The sequence below is a fragment of the Gallinula chloropus genome, assembly GCF_964237585.1.
Source record: "Gallinula chloropus genome assembly, chromosome: 1".
In the NCBI taxonomy this organism is placed as follows: domain Eukaryota; kingdom Metazoa; phylum Chordata; class Aves; order Gruiformes; family Rallidae; genus Gallinula; species Gallinula chloropus.
In genome coordinates, this window is record NC_140085.1 from 187,802,184 (window position 1) to 187,817,103 (window position 14,920).

A 14,920-nucleotide genomic window follows, 5' to 3' on the forward strand; every position below is an offset into this window, starting at 1 on the left:
GAGCTGTCTGTCATGATTTGGGAAGGAGATTTTTCCTGTCTTCCAACGAAACAGCTGTGGAAAAAAAGCAAGTCCAGTGGGAATTATGGCATGGTCATTGCAGTGACAGCCTCTTGTCTGTCCTCAGGTGTCCAGCGGGAAGGAAAGCGACAGCAAGAAGAGTGAGGATGTGCTCAGCCAGCTCCGGTCGAGATCTGAACAAGTGCACAACCTCTCCTTAGCCAAGTTCATCAAACGTAAGTGTGGGCATCTTCCACCTCCTGCTTGGATGTGGTTTCCCTCCTGGCAAAGGGCAGGTTGCAATGCTGGTAAGAAAAAGTGATGCTCCTTCCCATGCTCATCCCACCCCCTTGATAAACCCTCAAGATGCGTTTTTGGCATGTTGGGTTTAATTAGACCTGCAGATCTCTTCCTGCTCGCAGCAGATGCTTGCCGTCATATCCAGACTGCCCTGCTCCACCTCATGCTGACGGAGGCATCTGGGGTTGGTTGCTCTCAACGTTGCGTGGCTTTATGGCTCATCTGGGCAGTGGAAAGCAGAGGCCAAAACCTCCTTTGAGTCCAAAGCCTGTCAGGAAAGAAGGATGCAAGCTGTGAGCCTGGACTAGAGCCATGGGAATGGGAACATCCCCTGCCCCCCCCAGTTAGAGGGAGGTTTGCAGCTTGGGAGCATCCAGCTGCTACTGCTCAGCTTCCAGGTAACAGCTGGAGTCAGTGTCCCAGCAGCTTTTCATCCCCAAAGTCCTCCTCAAACCCCCTCCTCTTTCAAGGCTGGTGACAATATCCAAGGCAGGCTTCCCTCCCTGTCCTATCGAGGGTGGCCAGGGCTGCCTGGAGCTAGGGTTTGAGCAATTAAAACCCACATGTTTGTACAGGGTGATCTTAATCCAGTGCAATTAGCTTGTTTAGAAATGAGTAGGCTCCTTGTGCTGAAGGGAATCAGCTGGGCTTTTAGCCTGCCAGGCTACCGCTGCGCCTTGTTTCCCTTGAAGGAAACACTCTGCACTTGGGCAATTACTTAAGAAAAGTGACCCTCTGAAGTCAACCTATGTCAGCTTCCTCATATTTCCTGAATATTACCCCTTTAATTTATTGGAAATAGTCTGGTTTTATGAAGGTCAGTGAAGGGCAAGGCACAGCCAGGCAAGCGTGGGCAGGCGTTTGATTGTGCTGGTTGCACCATTTGCTTGCTAGCCTAGTGCTGAATTAGAGAAGCATGTTAGGGGGTTATCCTCTCCCCGCTCCCCGCCCCTGATAACCTTGTTGTACTGTCATTTAGAAAACCCATGTGTTGGAAGTGGATGTGTGGGAGCAGATTTGTAGTGCTGGGATGGGATTTTTCACGCTGACGCTTTGCCTCTGCAAAAAAAAAAAAAAAAGGGGAATAAAAATTGAGGTCCCCAGAGAGAAGGAAATGTCTCAGTCTGCTCGAGCTGCAGGTTTGGCTGTGGGGGTTTGCATCAGGGTGCCTGCTGTCAGGGCTGTGCTGATATAGTAATTATGTCTAAGCATTTAGCCCTCGTAGGGTTAAAAATGAAGAGTCTGTGGTTTTTGAGGACAATCTTGCTGAAATCATCAGGATTTTGTAGAATCACAGAATGGTTTCAGTTGGAAAAGACCTTCAAGATCATTGAGTCCAACCCTCACCAGCCCTACTAGGTCCAACACCAGACCATGTCAACAAGCACAACATCTGCTCTTCTTTTAAACCCCTCCAGGGATGGTGACTCACCCACCTCCCTGGGCCAATATCTGACAGCCCTTTCAGTACAGAAATTGTCCCAAATACCCAACCTAACCTTCCCCTGACACAGCTTCAGGCCGTTTCCCCTTGTCCCATCACCAGCTACCAGGGAGAAGAAACTAACACAAGGAGGGAGATTTCTAACACAAAACTCTTTTCCGAACCAGAAACTGGGGAGCAGCTAACGTTTCATGGAGGCAATCTGGGTGACTTCTAAAGACTTCAGTGCTATCTCATCTCTAAAAAGACAATTTTACCTCCCATTTTGTTATTCTGCTTATTTTGTTTCCTCTTTCTTTCACCAGGCATTCTCTCCTCTTTATTTTTACTATTCCTCACTGTTACAATTTTTCATGGTTGTGAAAAAGGCGTTTGGAGATTTTCCACCCTGAAGCACTTTGTGATTTCAGACCTTCTGTTGTTTAAAAAGAGAGACAGAACGAGACGCACGTGATGGAGAAACACTGTAGGACACTCTGGTCCCTGTACCATGTTCACAGAATCGCAGAACCACAGAATGTTAGGGGTTAGAAGAGACCTCAAAAGATCATAGAATCATAGAATTCCAGACTGGGATGGGTTGGAAGGGACCCCAAGGATCACAGAGCTCCAACCCCCCTGTCATAGGCAGGGACACCAACCTCCAGGCCTGGAGCTACACAAGGTTGCCCAGGGCCCCATCCAATCTGGCCTTGAACACCTCCAGGGACGGGGCACCCACCACCTCTCTGGGCAGCCTGTTCCAGCCCCTCACCACTCTCTCTGGAAAGAACTTCCCCCCAGTATCTCATCTCACCCTTCCCCCCTCCTTCAGCTTCACTCCATCCCCCTTGTCCTGCCAGTCTCTGCCCTTTAACAAGCCGATTCCCCTCCTGTTTCTCTGCTCCCTTCAGGGACTGGAAGGCTGCAATGAGGTCCCCCCACAGCCTTCTCTTCTCCAGGCTGAACCAGCCCAGCTCCCTCAGCCTCTCTTCCTAGGGGAGCTGCTCCAGCTCTCTGATCATCTCTGTGGCTCCTCTGACCCCTCTCCAACAGTCCCACATCTTTCTTGTCTTGGGGCCCCAGCTCTGGATACAGGACTCTCGCTGGGGCCTCATGAGGGCAGAGTAGAGCAGGACAGTCCCCTCCCTGTCCCTGCTGCTACCCTTGTTCTGATGGAAAGATCATCTAGTCCAACCCCCCTGCCAGAGCAGAATCACACAAGAACATGTCCAGGTGGGGTTTGAATGTCTCCAGAGAAGGAGACTCCCCAACTGTTCTGGGCAGCCTGTCCCAGGGCTTTGGCACCCTCTCACTGAACAAGTTCTTTTATGTTCACATGGAATGTCCTATGCTCCAGCTTGCACCCATTGCCCCTTGTTCATATTGAGCCTTTTTTTCCCACCCCAGTAGAAAAGGATGATCCGACTCTTGAAGGAGAGGGGTCTTCAAGGAGAGGGGTCCCAATTTCCTTGTCTCAGAGGAACAGGGCTGATGGGGTGGTGCTGTGAAACCTTTGAGACATTGCTTGTTTTTTCTCTTGAAGCACCCATTGTATCTGCAGGTGGCACAGGGAGCAGAAAGACAGAAAATGAGTGGCTAGGAGATGGGGGGAGAGACTCCTTTCAAGTCTAATAACATCTTGTGCATTAATTCAGCCCTACACTCACAGCTTTTCACTGCTCATGCTGGAGGTGGTTATTGGGAAGAAGTAGCTTGGCCCTTATCTGCTTGCTGGTCCATCTGCATCTCAAGGGGAGCTTTCACAGATGGTTGGTCCCCTTCTCAGACCTGCTTGGTATTTTGGTGTGGTCCCTGGGAGAGGCAGCTCCAGACCTGCCCAAGGCTGATGGTTATGGGTCCCCTTGTTTGCTGATGGCTATGGGTCCCCTGTTTAGGGTGGTATGAAGGTCGCTGATGGCTACAGGTCCCCTGTTCAGGGTGGGATGAAGGAAGGCATTATGATGCCAGCAGGGACTGGATCAAGCAAGGACTGCACAAGATTTCAGATTTTTCCATTTTTCAGTCTTGTTCCTTCCATGTCCCTCATAAAACAGATTTGTCCCTCCAGTTGAGGTGTTTGAGTAGCTCAAGTAGCTTGTAAAATCATAGAATCATAGAAATATTTAGGCTGGGAAAGACCTTTAAGATGATTGAGTCCAAATGTAAACCTAACACTTTCAAGTCCACCACTAAGCCATGTCCCTGAGGAAGCCACATCTACAAGTGTCCCTGGAGATCAAGGCTGTGCTTCGCAAGTTGTGTCATCTGCAACTCTTCATCCACTTTCAGTTAGAAGGTACTTTGTACCATCAGCATTAGATCTTCCAAGCCAGTGAGTCTGTAGTTGGAGTCAATTGAGTCAGCCCTTGGAGTTGAAGGTGGTGTTAAAGTATTTTGCAAACTGGACTCACTTTCACCCTAGTGAGATGGCTGCAAATCCAACCCGGGACCAGGAATGCTTTGCCTGGGATGAAGGAAGCATCTCCCTTGGGGATGTGTCCTTTTGCCTGTCAGCTGGAAGGAACAGGGACTGGTTTCCCTGATGGGTGGGGAAAATGCAGCTCCTGCTCCAAACCTGCCCCAGTTTCCCTGGGGAAACTCCAGGTGAGAAAGACGCTGTCTGTTTAGGTTGTGATTCAGCAAAGCACTCGAGGCTGCTCCTTCAGCTGAGTAAATCTGACACGTGCCTTTAAGGGTCTGTCATCCTCTTAAGGGCTTGGCAGAGGCAAGCCTGAAATCACTGGGCAGACCTGGGGGAGAAAGATGCTCAGAAGTGCTCTTTAGTCACTCATTTCAGCTCAAATGATGCAAAATGAAGCATGATTATGGAGAAGGAAATGCATTTTGTCATTTGTTCTGTTGCTTCAGTGCACATGGAAATAACTGAGAGCAAAACAGGGCTTGTGGGAATTTTTGCTGTGTATCACGAATGATCCAAAATGAGGATGGGTTAGAGCTGGTCCCACGAGATGCTTCAACTTCTGAAAGCCTTAAACTTTTCTTGTTGGAGGTGTGATGAGCAGAGAGCAGTTCACAAAGCCCAGGGGCACTCTACCTCAAGGACAGGAAGACGATTTTCCATCCACAATGGGCAATAACAGGATGGAGCTGTGCACAGGATAAACAGGCAAAAGCACGGGGGACATTCCCAAACAATGAAGTCAATTACCCAGGAAAGCAGCAGACTTTACTCCACAAAGTTATTCAAAAGTAGGGAAGTGAAAGCACATGGGGAATGATCTTGGCTCTCACACAGATGCTTTGTGTGACATTGGGTTGCACCCTGCTCCTCATAAGCACAACACGCTCCTTTTGCAGGCATTGGACCTGCTCACAGTAATCAAGAAAGTAGGATTTAGCAAGCCTAAATTAATTTACATTGCTAATTTCTAGGCTTCTGTTGAAAACACCTGGGAGGATGTGCAGCTTCTGTTGCACATACTGGAATTAATCCATTAAAGGTGATCTTCAAAGCAATTAAAACACTGGGCTTGTGACTTGTTTGCTTCTCTATGGTGCCTAAAGATGGTTTCAAGAATATTTTTTTTAATTATTATTTTAAAGTTTCCACTTGCTTTTAGCACCTGCCCAGATTTCTCTCTGGGGTTGTAAGGAAAATCCTGTTGGTGATGAGATGGTGATGGCTGAGGACACCAATCTTCTGCCTCTCACCATGAAGTGGGAGACCAGCTCACTGCTGTAGCTTTACAGCTTTGATCAGGGGTGGCAGAGGGGGTGTAGTTTGATTGGAAAAAAACCCCACAATGAACTCTAGGGAAGAGAAATCTTTTTAGTGGAAGATTCCCACTACCTCCAGTGTCATGGTGGATGAGAAGCTCCCCATGAGCCAGCAGTGTGCTCCTGCAGCTCAGAGGGGCGATGGGATCCTGGGCTCCATCAGCAGAGGGGTGGCAGCAGGGACAGGGAGGGGATTGTCCCTCTCTGCTCTGCCCTCGGGAGGCCCCAGCTGGAGTCCTGTGTCCAGAGCTGGGGCCCCAACACAAGAAAGATGGGGGACTGTTGGAGAGGGGTCAGAGGAGCCACGGAGATGATCAGAGGGCTGAAGAACCTCCCTTAAGGAGAGAGGCTGAGGGAGCTGGGCTGGTTCAGCCTGGAGAAGAGAAGGCTGTGGGGGGACCTCATTGCAGCCTTCCAGTCCCTGAAGGGAGCAGAGAAACAGGAGGGGAATGGGCTTGTTAAAGGGCAGAGACTGGCAGGACAAGGGGGATGGAGTGAAGCTGGAGGAAGGAAGGGTGAGATGAGATACTGGGGGGAAGTTCTTTCCAGAGAGAGTGGTGAGGGGCTGGAAGGGGCTGCCCAGAGAGGTGGTGGGTGCCCCATCCCTGGAGGTGTTCAAGGCCAGGTTGGATGGGGCCCTGGGCAACCTTGTGTAGCTCCAGGCCTGGAGGTTGTTGGCCCTGCTTGTGGCAGGGGGGTTGGAACTCTGTGATCCTTGGGGTCCCTTCCAACCCAGATCAGTCTGGGATTCATTGATTCTACCTTTCAACAAACAAGTTGAGGTTTCATATTTGCTTTGTGTCTGAGATATCCCAGGAAATAAATAAATTAGGCAGGAAATTGCTTCAAAAATGGTGTTTCTATTGATGCTTAAGAGCAAACCCCCCTCCTCTCTTTGGGGTTCACCCTGGTCATAGTGCAGAGATACCATCGCAGCTCATCCCTACTCCAGTTGGTCTGCTACCCTGCCAGCTCTCCAGGCCATAAGTATTTCAAGGTCCTTGAACATGCCTTATATGCTTGGACCCTCTCTAGAACCCTGCTTTTGCTGTTCCTCAGTGTTGTTAGCTGCTTGTCCATCCCTGGGAGTAGCGTGCTGAGCTGGAGAGGGAATGGTCCCATGAGGAAGAGCTTTGTCTTTGTCCATGGGGCACCTCCTCTCCTCTGCAGAGGAATCTTTGCTCTTCACATAACTTTTTGGAGCTGCTAAAACAAATCCACAACTCGGGACAAGCACTGGATAGTTGTCCCCACTGCAGTCTGTCAGAGCCTCTGTGCTGGAGCAGATACAAAGATTGTCCTGATTGTTTGTGTGCTTCTAAGAATTAACACCATTAATTTATGGCAGGCCCTCTCATTAATCCGCTCTGTTAATTCCTTATCTCTGCTTCAGCATGTTGCCTTTCAGTACCCTCATCTGGGAAACTCATCATCTGCTTGTTTGGAAGTTGCCCTTTGCTTGGGTGCTGCAAAGTCCTGTTTAATATCTTCATCCATGACCTTGATGAGGGAACAGCATCCACTCTCAGCAAGTACCCGATGATACAAAGCTGGGAGGAGTGGCTGACACACAGGACACTGCGCTGCCATCCAGAGAGACCTGGACATGCTGGAGAGTTGGGCAGGGAGAAACCAGATGAGATTCAACAAAAGCAAGTGTAGAGTCCTGCACCTGGGAAGGAACAACCATTTGTATCAGTACAGGCTGGGGGATGACCTGCTGGAGAAGAGCTCAGTGGAGAAGGACCTGGGGGTCCTGGTGGGTGACACGGTGGCCACGAGCCAGTAGTGTGCCCAAAGAGGCCAGTGGGATCCTGGGGGGCATCAAAAGGAGTGTGGCCAGCAGGTCAAAGGAGGGGATCCTCCCCCTCTGCTCTGCCCTGGTCAGGCCCCACCTGCAGTGTTGTGTCCAGTCCTGGGCTCCCTGGGATAAAAGGGACAGGGATCTCCTGGAGAGAGTCCAGAGGAGGGACACGGAGATGACGAAAGGCCTGGAGCATCTCCCCTGTGAGGAAAGGCTGAGTGAGCTGGGGCTGTTCAGCCTGGAGAGAAGCAGCCTGAGAGGGGATCTGATCAATGCTTATCAATATCTGAAGGGTGGGACACAGGGGGACATGGGCAGCCTCTTCTCAGTGTCTGTGGGGACAGGACAAGGGGCGATGGCCTCAAGTTGGAGCACAGGGAGTTCCACACCAATCTGGGGAAGAGCTTCTTCCCGGTGAGGGTGAGGGAGCCCTGGGACAGGCTGCCCAGGGGGGTGTGGAGTCTCCTTCTCTGGAGATATTCCAGCCCCGTCTGGACGCCGACCTGTGTGACCTGTCCTAGGGAGCTGCTTTGGCAGGGGGGTTGGACCCGATGGGCTCTGGGGGTCCCTTCCCACCCCTGCAGTTCTGTGACTCTGTGATTCTATGAAAGCTGGATGAAGAGCACTGGGGAAGGTGGTGGTTCAGGGAGAGAAAAGGCGTGAGCAGAAAGTGGGTTAACAGTTGGACTCGATGATCTTAAAGGTCTTTTCCAACCTTGTGATTCTGTGATTGTGATTCTGTGGGTTTGGGATGTGCATGAAGGAGAAATCACTCTACGCCGGACAACTGCATCCTCCCAGCTGGTGGGTGTCAGCACCGAGCATCCTGATTCCCTTGGCACCGGGAGCGGGGCAGCTGTTTTTGCTGAGCAGGCTATAGATATCTTTTTCTCAGGCAGTAAATTGTTCAGCCACAGGGGAATTTGCTGGAGTGTTTCTTGCCTGTAATAAAGAAAAAAAAAATTACATTTTTATGATTGAAACAAAAAGGACATTGAAATTGCAGCCACAGCAAACAAATAAATTAACTTTTAATGACTTCCCAGCTACTTTTAAACTTGTTTTAGCAGAAGCCCCATCAGAAGCCTTCAGGGAAAGGAATCAAAGCCTTGTTTATTTGGGCTGTGTTCGTAGGAGACCCTGTAGTGCCTGAGCAGCCCTCAGCCCATGGGTGCTGGAGGAAAGACATGCTGGCTTCCATATTGCTCTCAGCCATCACCACACAGTCCACCCTTTGAAGGTGGGAGACATGGGGTGTATTTACAGTATTTAAAGAGGTTCTGCTGAGACTGAAAAACAATTTCAGAGTGACTTCCAGTTCTCTAAGGCATCATAAGACCTTGGAAGCTTTCAAGAGGAGCTTATCAGGATGTATCACTGCTGAAGGCAGCAGATGTGATGTCCAGGATCACTTGAGAACATCACCCAACTATTTTCTTGGGTCAAGATACTTCATTTAGAGCTTACTTAGGAAGCATTTCATTACCAAGAAGGTGCTCAAACACTGTTTCAGGCTTCCAATAGAGGTAGTTGATCCCCCAAGCATTTGGGCAATGTCCTAAACAACATGCTTTAACTTCTGGTCAGTCCTGAAGTGGTCAGGCAGTTGCACTACATGGTTGTTATAGGTCCCTTGCAACTGAAAATATTCTAAATATTCTACGCCTTGCCTTGCCTTGCCTTGCCTTACCTTGCCTTGCTCTGCCTTGCCTTGCCTTGCCTTGTCTTGCCTTGCCTTGCCTTGCCTTGCTTTGCCTTGCCTTGCCTTGCCTTGCCTTGCCTTCCCTTCCCTTCCCTTCCCTTCCCTTCCCTCCCCTTCCCTTCCCATGTCCTCATGCTGCATCCTGACTTTCTAATACTGAAACGATCATGCATTTGAGCCCTGAAATGATAAACCCTGAAAGCACCGGTTCTCCCTTTTCATAAACAAAACATCCAGAAGAGCTCACCACTCCTAAAGAGTTAATTCTGCGCACACACACACACACACGAATCCAAAAAACCCAACCCAACCAAACACACACACTCCTCAAACCCCTAAAACCAAAACAAATAAAGGAGGAAAATTCAAGTTTTCACCACTTTTCGTGGCATGTATTTCACTGTACATCTCAGAGTCACAGGATCAGAAGGTTGGAAAAGACCTGTAAGATCATCAAGTCCAACCATCCAAGTCCATCTCCACTCTAGGCAACCTTTTTCCCCTTTTCCTTTCCAGACTTTCCTCTGGTCCTGCTGAGGAACCTGCGGCATCCTGTCTACCTGCTGGTGGTGTTGGCTCAGGTCAACCTTTCTGCCATGGTGGCTGGTTTAGCAACGTTCATGGCGAAGTTCCTGGAGAGACAGTTCTCCCTCACAGCGTCCTTGGCCAACATGATCATCGGTAAGTCTTGCTGTTGAGGCTTGCCAGCTTTTGAGCACCTCTTAGAAAATAATTAAGAGATTAAGAAGCACCTTTCCTTCTGGATCTGTCAGTCTCCTTCCATTACCTACAGACAGATGTTGCACAAGGTTCTTGCCCATAAGATTTTGCAGCTACTATCTACCTTCCTTCCTTCCTTTCATTGCAGCCTAAATAAAATCTTTTAAGACCCAGATAAATGTTTGTTTCATCCAGGTCTGGAGGTTGGTGGCCCTGCCTCTGGCAGGGGGTTGGAAATCTGTGATCCTTGGGGTCCCTTGCAGCCCAGAGCAGTCTATGATTCCATGATTCTATAAGTGTTCTAAGGTCTCCTCTTCTCCATTCCATAATGGAGGAGAGGAGACCAGCTCTTTGCACTGGGGAGCAAAGAAACATCAGACAAGAGTTGTGCACGTTGCTGTCCCAGGGATTACTTTACATGATCGTTGGGTTAAGCATCTTTTGAAAAGTAGACAGTAAATAAAAGCTGCAGTGATGTTTATATGCATTTTGAAGACACTCTGCAGCAAAGAGACCCATCAGGATTGTTGTTATAGTTGTGCTGCGGACTAATTGCTTGTAAAGTTTGGGCTAATTGTTTGCTGTTGACATGGTTAAGAAGGAAAGGACTCGGTGTTGATCAGAATGTGCTCATGAGGTTAAACTGGTTTTGACACCGGGTGAACCTAGTGAGGTTCAACACTGCCAAGTGTCAGGTGTTGCAATTGGGCTGGAAGAATCCCAGACACAGATACAGACTGGGAGAAGAGCTCCTGGAGAGCAGCCCTTCTGAGAAGAACCTGGGGGTTCTGGGGGATGAGAAACTCCCCATGAGCCAGCAGTGTGCTCTTGGAGCTCAGAAGGGTGATGGGAACCTGGGCTCCATCAGCAGAGGGGTGGCAGCAGGGACAGGGAGGGGATTGTCCCTCTCTGCTCTGCCCTCAGGAGGCCCCAGCTGGAGTCCTGTGTCCAGAGCTGGGGCCCCAACACAAGAAAGATGTGGGACTGTTGGAGAGGGGTCAGAGGAGCCACAGAGATGATCAGAGGGCTGGAGCAACTCCCCTAGGAAGAGAGGCTGAGGGAGCTGGGCTGGTTCAGCCTGGAGAAGAGAAGGCTGTGGGGGGACCTCATTGCAGCCTTCCAGTCCCTGAAGGGAGCAGAGAAACAGGAGGGGAATCGGCTTGTTAAAGGGCAGAGACTGGCAGGACAAGGGGGATGGAGTGAAGCTGGAGGAGGGAAGGGTGAGATGAGACATTAGCGGGAGTTTTTTTACAGAGAAAGTGCTGAGAGGCTGGAAGGGGCTGCCCAGAGAGGGGGTGGGTGCCCCATCCCTGGGGTTGTTCAAGGCCAGGTTGGATGTGGCCCTGGGCAGCCTTGTGTAGCTCCAGGCCTGGAGGTTGGTGTCCCTGCCTGTGGGAGGGAGTTGGAACTCTCTGATCCTTGGGGTCCCTTCCAACCCAGACCAGTCTGTGGTTCCATGATTCTATGCTTCCATTGTAATATCCAGAAAGTCCGACCTGAGACTGGGGTCTCCCTGTGTGATCTTCTCATGGTGATAAAAACACGATGAATAACCCCCGGCTCTTATATCAGTCGGGGAGTTCAGGGATCCAGACCCAGAAGTATTTAAAATATATATTTGCAGAAACAGCCTGCATCCTCAGAGAAAGAGTCCTGGGAAGTCTGCAACAAATAAATCAGAAGCAAGCCAGCAGAGCAGACTGGCAAAGCCCAGGAACCCAAGCTAAATACGGGCAGAAAGGTTAAATGCCAAAGCAGCGGTGTCTTCCGCTGATGTGCCCTTCTCAGTTGTTCCCAGGCTTGATTTATCTGCTCCGTTGAGGACGTGCAGCGTATTTCTTGTTCAAATTCATCTGGCTTTTGTTCCCAGGTACTGAATCTTGCTTTGCCTTTTTCTGTTAGATCAGAAAAGCTTTCTGTAGCAGGAAATCCCTTCCTCGTGCGGGCAGTTATGGGCGGAAAACAACCTTCCTGTTGATCCTTTCTTGGATTAAGCAGGTTTCACTTCTTTGGTATCCTGTTATAAAGGTGGATTTTGTAAAACTCTGAGCCTGTCGTGGAAACCTTCCCACAGAGACGGGCACGTTATGTATCAGTGGTTTAATTATACAGAAATTAAATATCCTCTCTGGATTTACTTGATATTTTCATGGAATTGTAGAATCTTTAAGGTTGGAAAAGGCCACTAAGATCATCAAGTCCAGCCACCTATACAATGCCACCATGTCAACTAATTTTCTCCTGTCTACGCTGAAAAAACGTTGCTTTTCACTGGTCCCTACATCTTCCATACATGGATATGTCAGACAGACAGTTTGCTGTGGGGTGCCTTTGGGAAACTGCTCTTCCACAGCATCATTCCACCAACCCCTGCAGATTGCCTTGGTCCCCCCCAGATCACTGATGCTGTTAAGTAGGAACCCAACAACAAATCCTCTGGGCCTTTGCTACCATGAAGGGACTGATATGGCTCGGAAGATGGAAAACAAGGTACAGGTCTTGCCTTTCCCCAGGTGCTGTGAACATCCCCGGAGCGATGGTGGGGATCGTGGTGGGTGGTGCCATCCTGAAGAAGTTCCAGATGTCCTTGCGGCAATGCAGTGCCATGTGCATCCTCGGCATGTTCCTCTGCCTGATCACGGCTTTCCCACTCCTCTTCCTCGGCTGCCCCACACAGAAGGTTGCAGGTGTTACCTACAGTGAGAGGTACCAAAACCTCCAGTTGGCTGGGCACGGGTGGGACATTCCCAGGGCTGTGGGTACCCTCCACCCCATCCTCATCTCCACTCCTCAGGGTGGAGGTGGAAGTTAAGCAGAATACCCAGAAATGGGTTTATTCCCTCATGACAAACAGTTAATGATGATAGAAAGGCTAGAAATTAATGCTTTTTTTAATAAACACTGAATCCACTCTGTTCTTTTTACTTTCATCTTCATTGACTGGTGGTGGAACCCAAAGTGAGCACATTTTTGGACAAGATTAAAATTTCATCTGGCAGGAGACTGCCCTGGGATAACACCTTCAAAACCATGGATGCTTCCCTAAGTAGCTAACCTCAGACAGGACCTTCTTGTCTTCCCTCCAAGCTGCTGTAAATTCACATGTTCAGGATCCTGTGGTCTCAGTGGCAGCTGCTCCAAACCCTCAGCAAGGAGCTCACCACCTCCCACAGCGTGGTGTTGCACCTCACGTTTGGGGCCAGATATGAAGGAAGTAGGTGACCCCATTGACCACTTGTGGTCAGGATGCTTCACTGAGGCAGAAGGAAGGCTTACAGTGGAATTTCTGTGTGTCACCCCTTCCAAATGGGGAAGGTTTTGTTCAGCAGTCAAGTGCTTGTTTACTAATCTCAGTATACATGCAGTATATTTTCTACAGAACATGCATATTCATGATGCTAAATACCATGCATTAATATTTTCTTCCTGATGTAGCTTGGAATTTGGAGACCAGGCCGTGGAGTGTAACCTCCAGTGTAACTGCCCAGAGAAAACCTATAACCCCATCTGTGGCTCCAATGGTATTGAGTACATCTCACCCTGTTCTGCTGGCTGCAGAGTCGTAAATATCAATGCAGACATCTCAGTCCTGGTGAGTCATTCCTACTGTGCTAGCATCCTGGCTTGGGGTGGGTAATGAGGGATGACCAATGCAGTGCTCAGATCTGGCAATTAGCTTTTCCTGATGTTTGTTAGTGCTGGACAAACTCTGCAGGAACCTGTGGTATGAGCAGGGGAAGGTTGAGAGTGTCCCAGGTAAACCCCTTGTCGATGGTGTCTCAGTGCTCTCCAGTATAATAACACAGATATTTCCAGTACAAGTCTTTGGCCAAAGCAGCCATCAGAAACCTTTTAGGTATCAAGCCTTTTACAATGTCAAGGTGCCCTTCTCCACCCACTGCTCCCCCTCCCCCCAGGTCAGATTTTGCTCCACGAACCCTATCTTCAATGTCTCCCTTGCCACTCAGCAGCTTGAGTGGACTATTTTTTTCATTGAAGATGCAAAGACCTTCTGCTGTTCCTTCACCCCCAAACGGCCACCAACAAGGTGACCTTCCTTAACTGTGTTTCCTGTGGTGGGACAAGAGGATGTGCAGTATAGGAAGGGCTAATCACAGCATATAGCACAACCCAAAGTCCATGTATGCTTCTTGTACTCAAGGGATGCTTTCTCCATGGGGTGAGTAAGCCAAACTCCAGGCTCCTCCTCTGAATTCCCCCATCTCTGTTCCTTGAATAGGGATCTACCAAATCCAGGATTCCAATTTAAACATCCATCACATGCTTGAAATCTTCTGGATGGTATCTGAGTGTTTCCAGCTTTCCAGGGTCATGAAGGCAAAATATCATATTATTATTTTATATGGTTTTTTAGAAGCAAAATGCAAAACTGCACTTGGTCCAAACTGTTCTCCTGTGGTAGGTATCTCCTGATACCTACAGTTGCAGAAGGAACCTGGGTGTTTCCATCATGTAATTGTTTTAGATACGCTACATCTATAGATGAAGAGAGAGGAGGTAAATCTTGCTTTTGGGGACTCAGGGAGCAACCCTGTACGCTCTGGGCATGCCAGGCCTGGAAGGACCATTGCTTCAGTAGACACAGCACTGGCATTTAGGAAACCTTCCAATGAATGCTCTTGGGAGGGCCTTGTTAGAGGGATGTTATTCCACCTTTCAGCATGCAGATTTTCGGGTTAAAAAGTCATGATCTAGTTGCAATGTGCATCCTCTCCATAAGTACCAGTTGCCAAGCCAAGTGTTTGCGTGAGAGGATAATTTAGTGGGAAAATCTTCAGGTTTTGCTCTTGGCTTTCCCTTCATTTGCACACCTGGCCAAGTTATTTAGGTTATTTGCTTTTTTTTCCTCAGTCTCTCCCTGCCTCTCACCAAAAAACCCAGTAGGTCTGAGTTTTCCCGGTGCCAGTTGTCTGTTGGTCTCCAGGCAATAGTGTTCAACAAATAAATAGTGTGGAAATCTTGGCCAAGTCAAAACCCTAACTGAAAAATGTCAGTGATCCACATAGGGTGAGTAGTTTCCCAGCTGTGTTCTTGGCACAGGATACAATGGCAGCGTGGGACTGACTTTTAGCAGCTCTTTGTTAATTAAGAACAATTCATTTTAATAACAATTACATTTTCTGCTAGTCCTTACTACCAAAAGGGCTTTTCCACATCCCAGTGCCTGCCTTTTGTACAGCAGATCCTTTTCAGCTGCTTCTCCCTCCTC

At 49.0% G+C, this 14,920-nt stretch overlaps 1 protein-coding gene across 1 annotated transcript in view; it reads left to right on the forward strand.

Annotated features, from left to right (window-relative positions):
• The window catches only part of SLCO2B1 (solute carrier organic anion transporter family member 2B1), a gene marked incomplete at its 5' end in the record, with an annotated part of 55,476 nt that overhangs the window by 31,918 nt on the left and 8,638 nt on the right, over positions 1–14,920 (forward strand). Inside the window, 4 exons of the mRNA XM_084261851.1 lie at positions 128–236; positions 9,487–9,651; positions 12,204–12,396; positions 13,126–13,282. Of these exons, the coding sequence (XP_084117977.1) occupies positions 128–236; positions 9,487–9,651; positions 12,204–12,396; positions 13,126–13,282 (624 nt within the window). The remainder of the gene's footprint in view (positions 1–127; positions 237–9,486; positions 9,652–12,203; positions 12,397–13,125; positions 13,283–14,920) is intronic.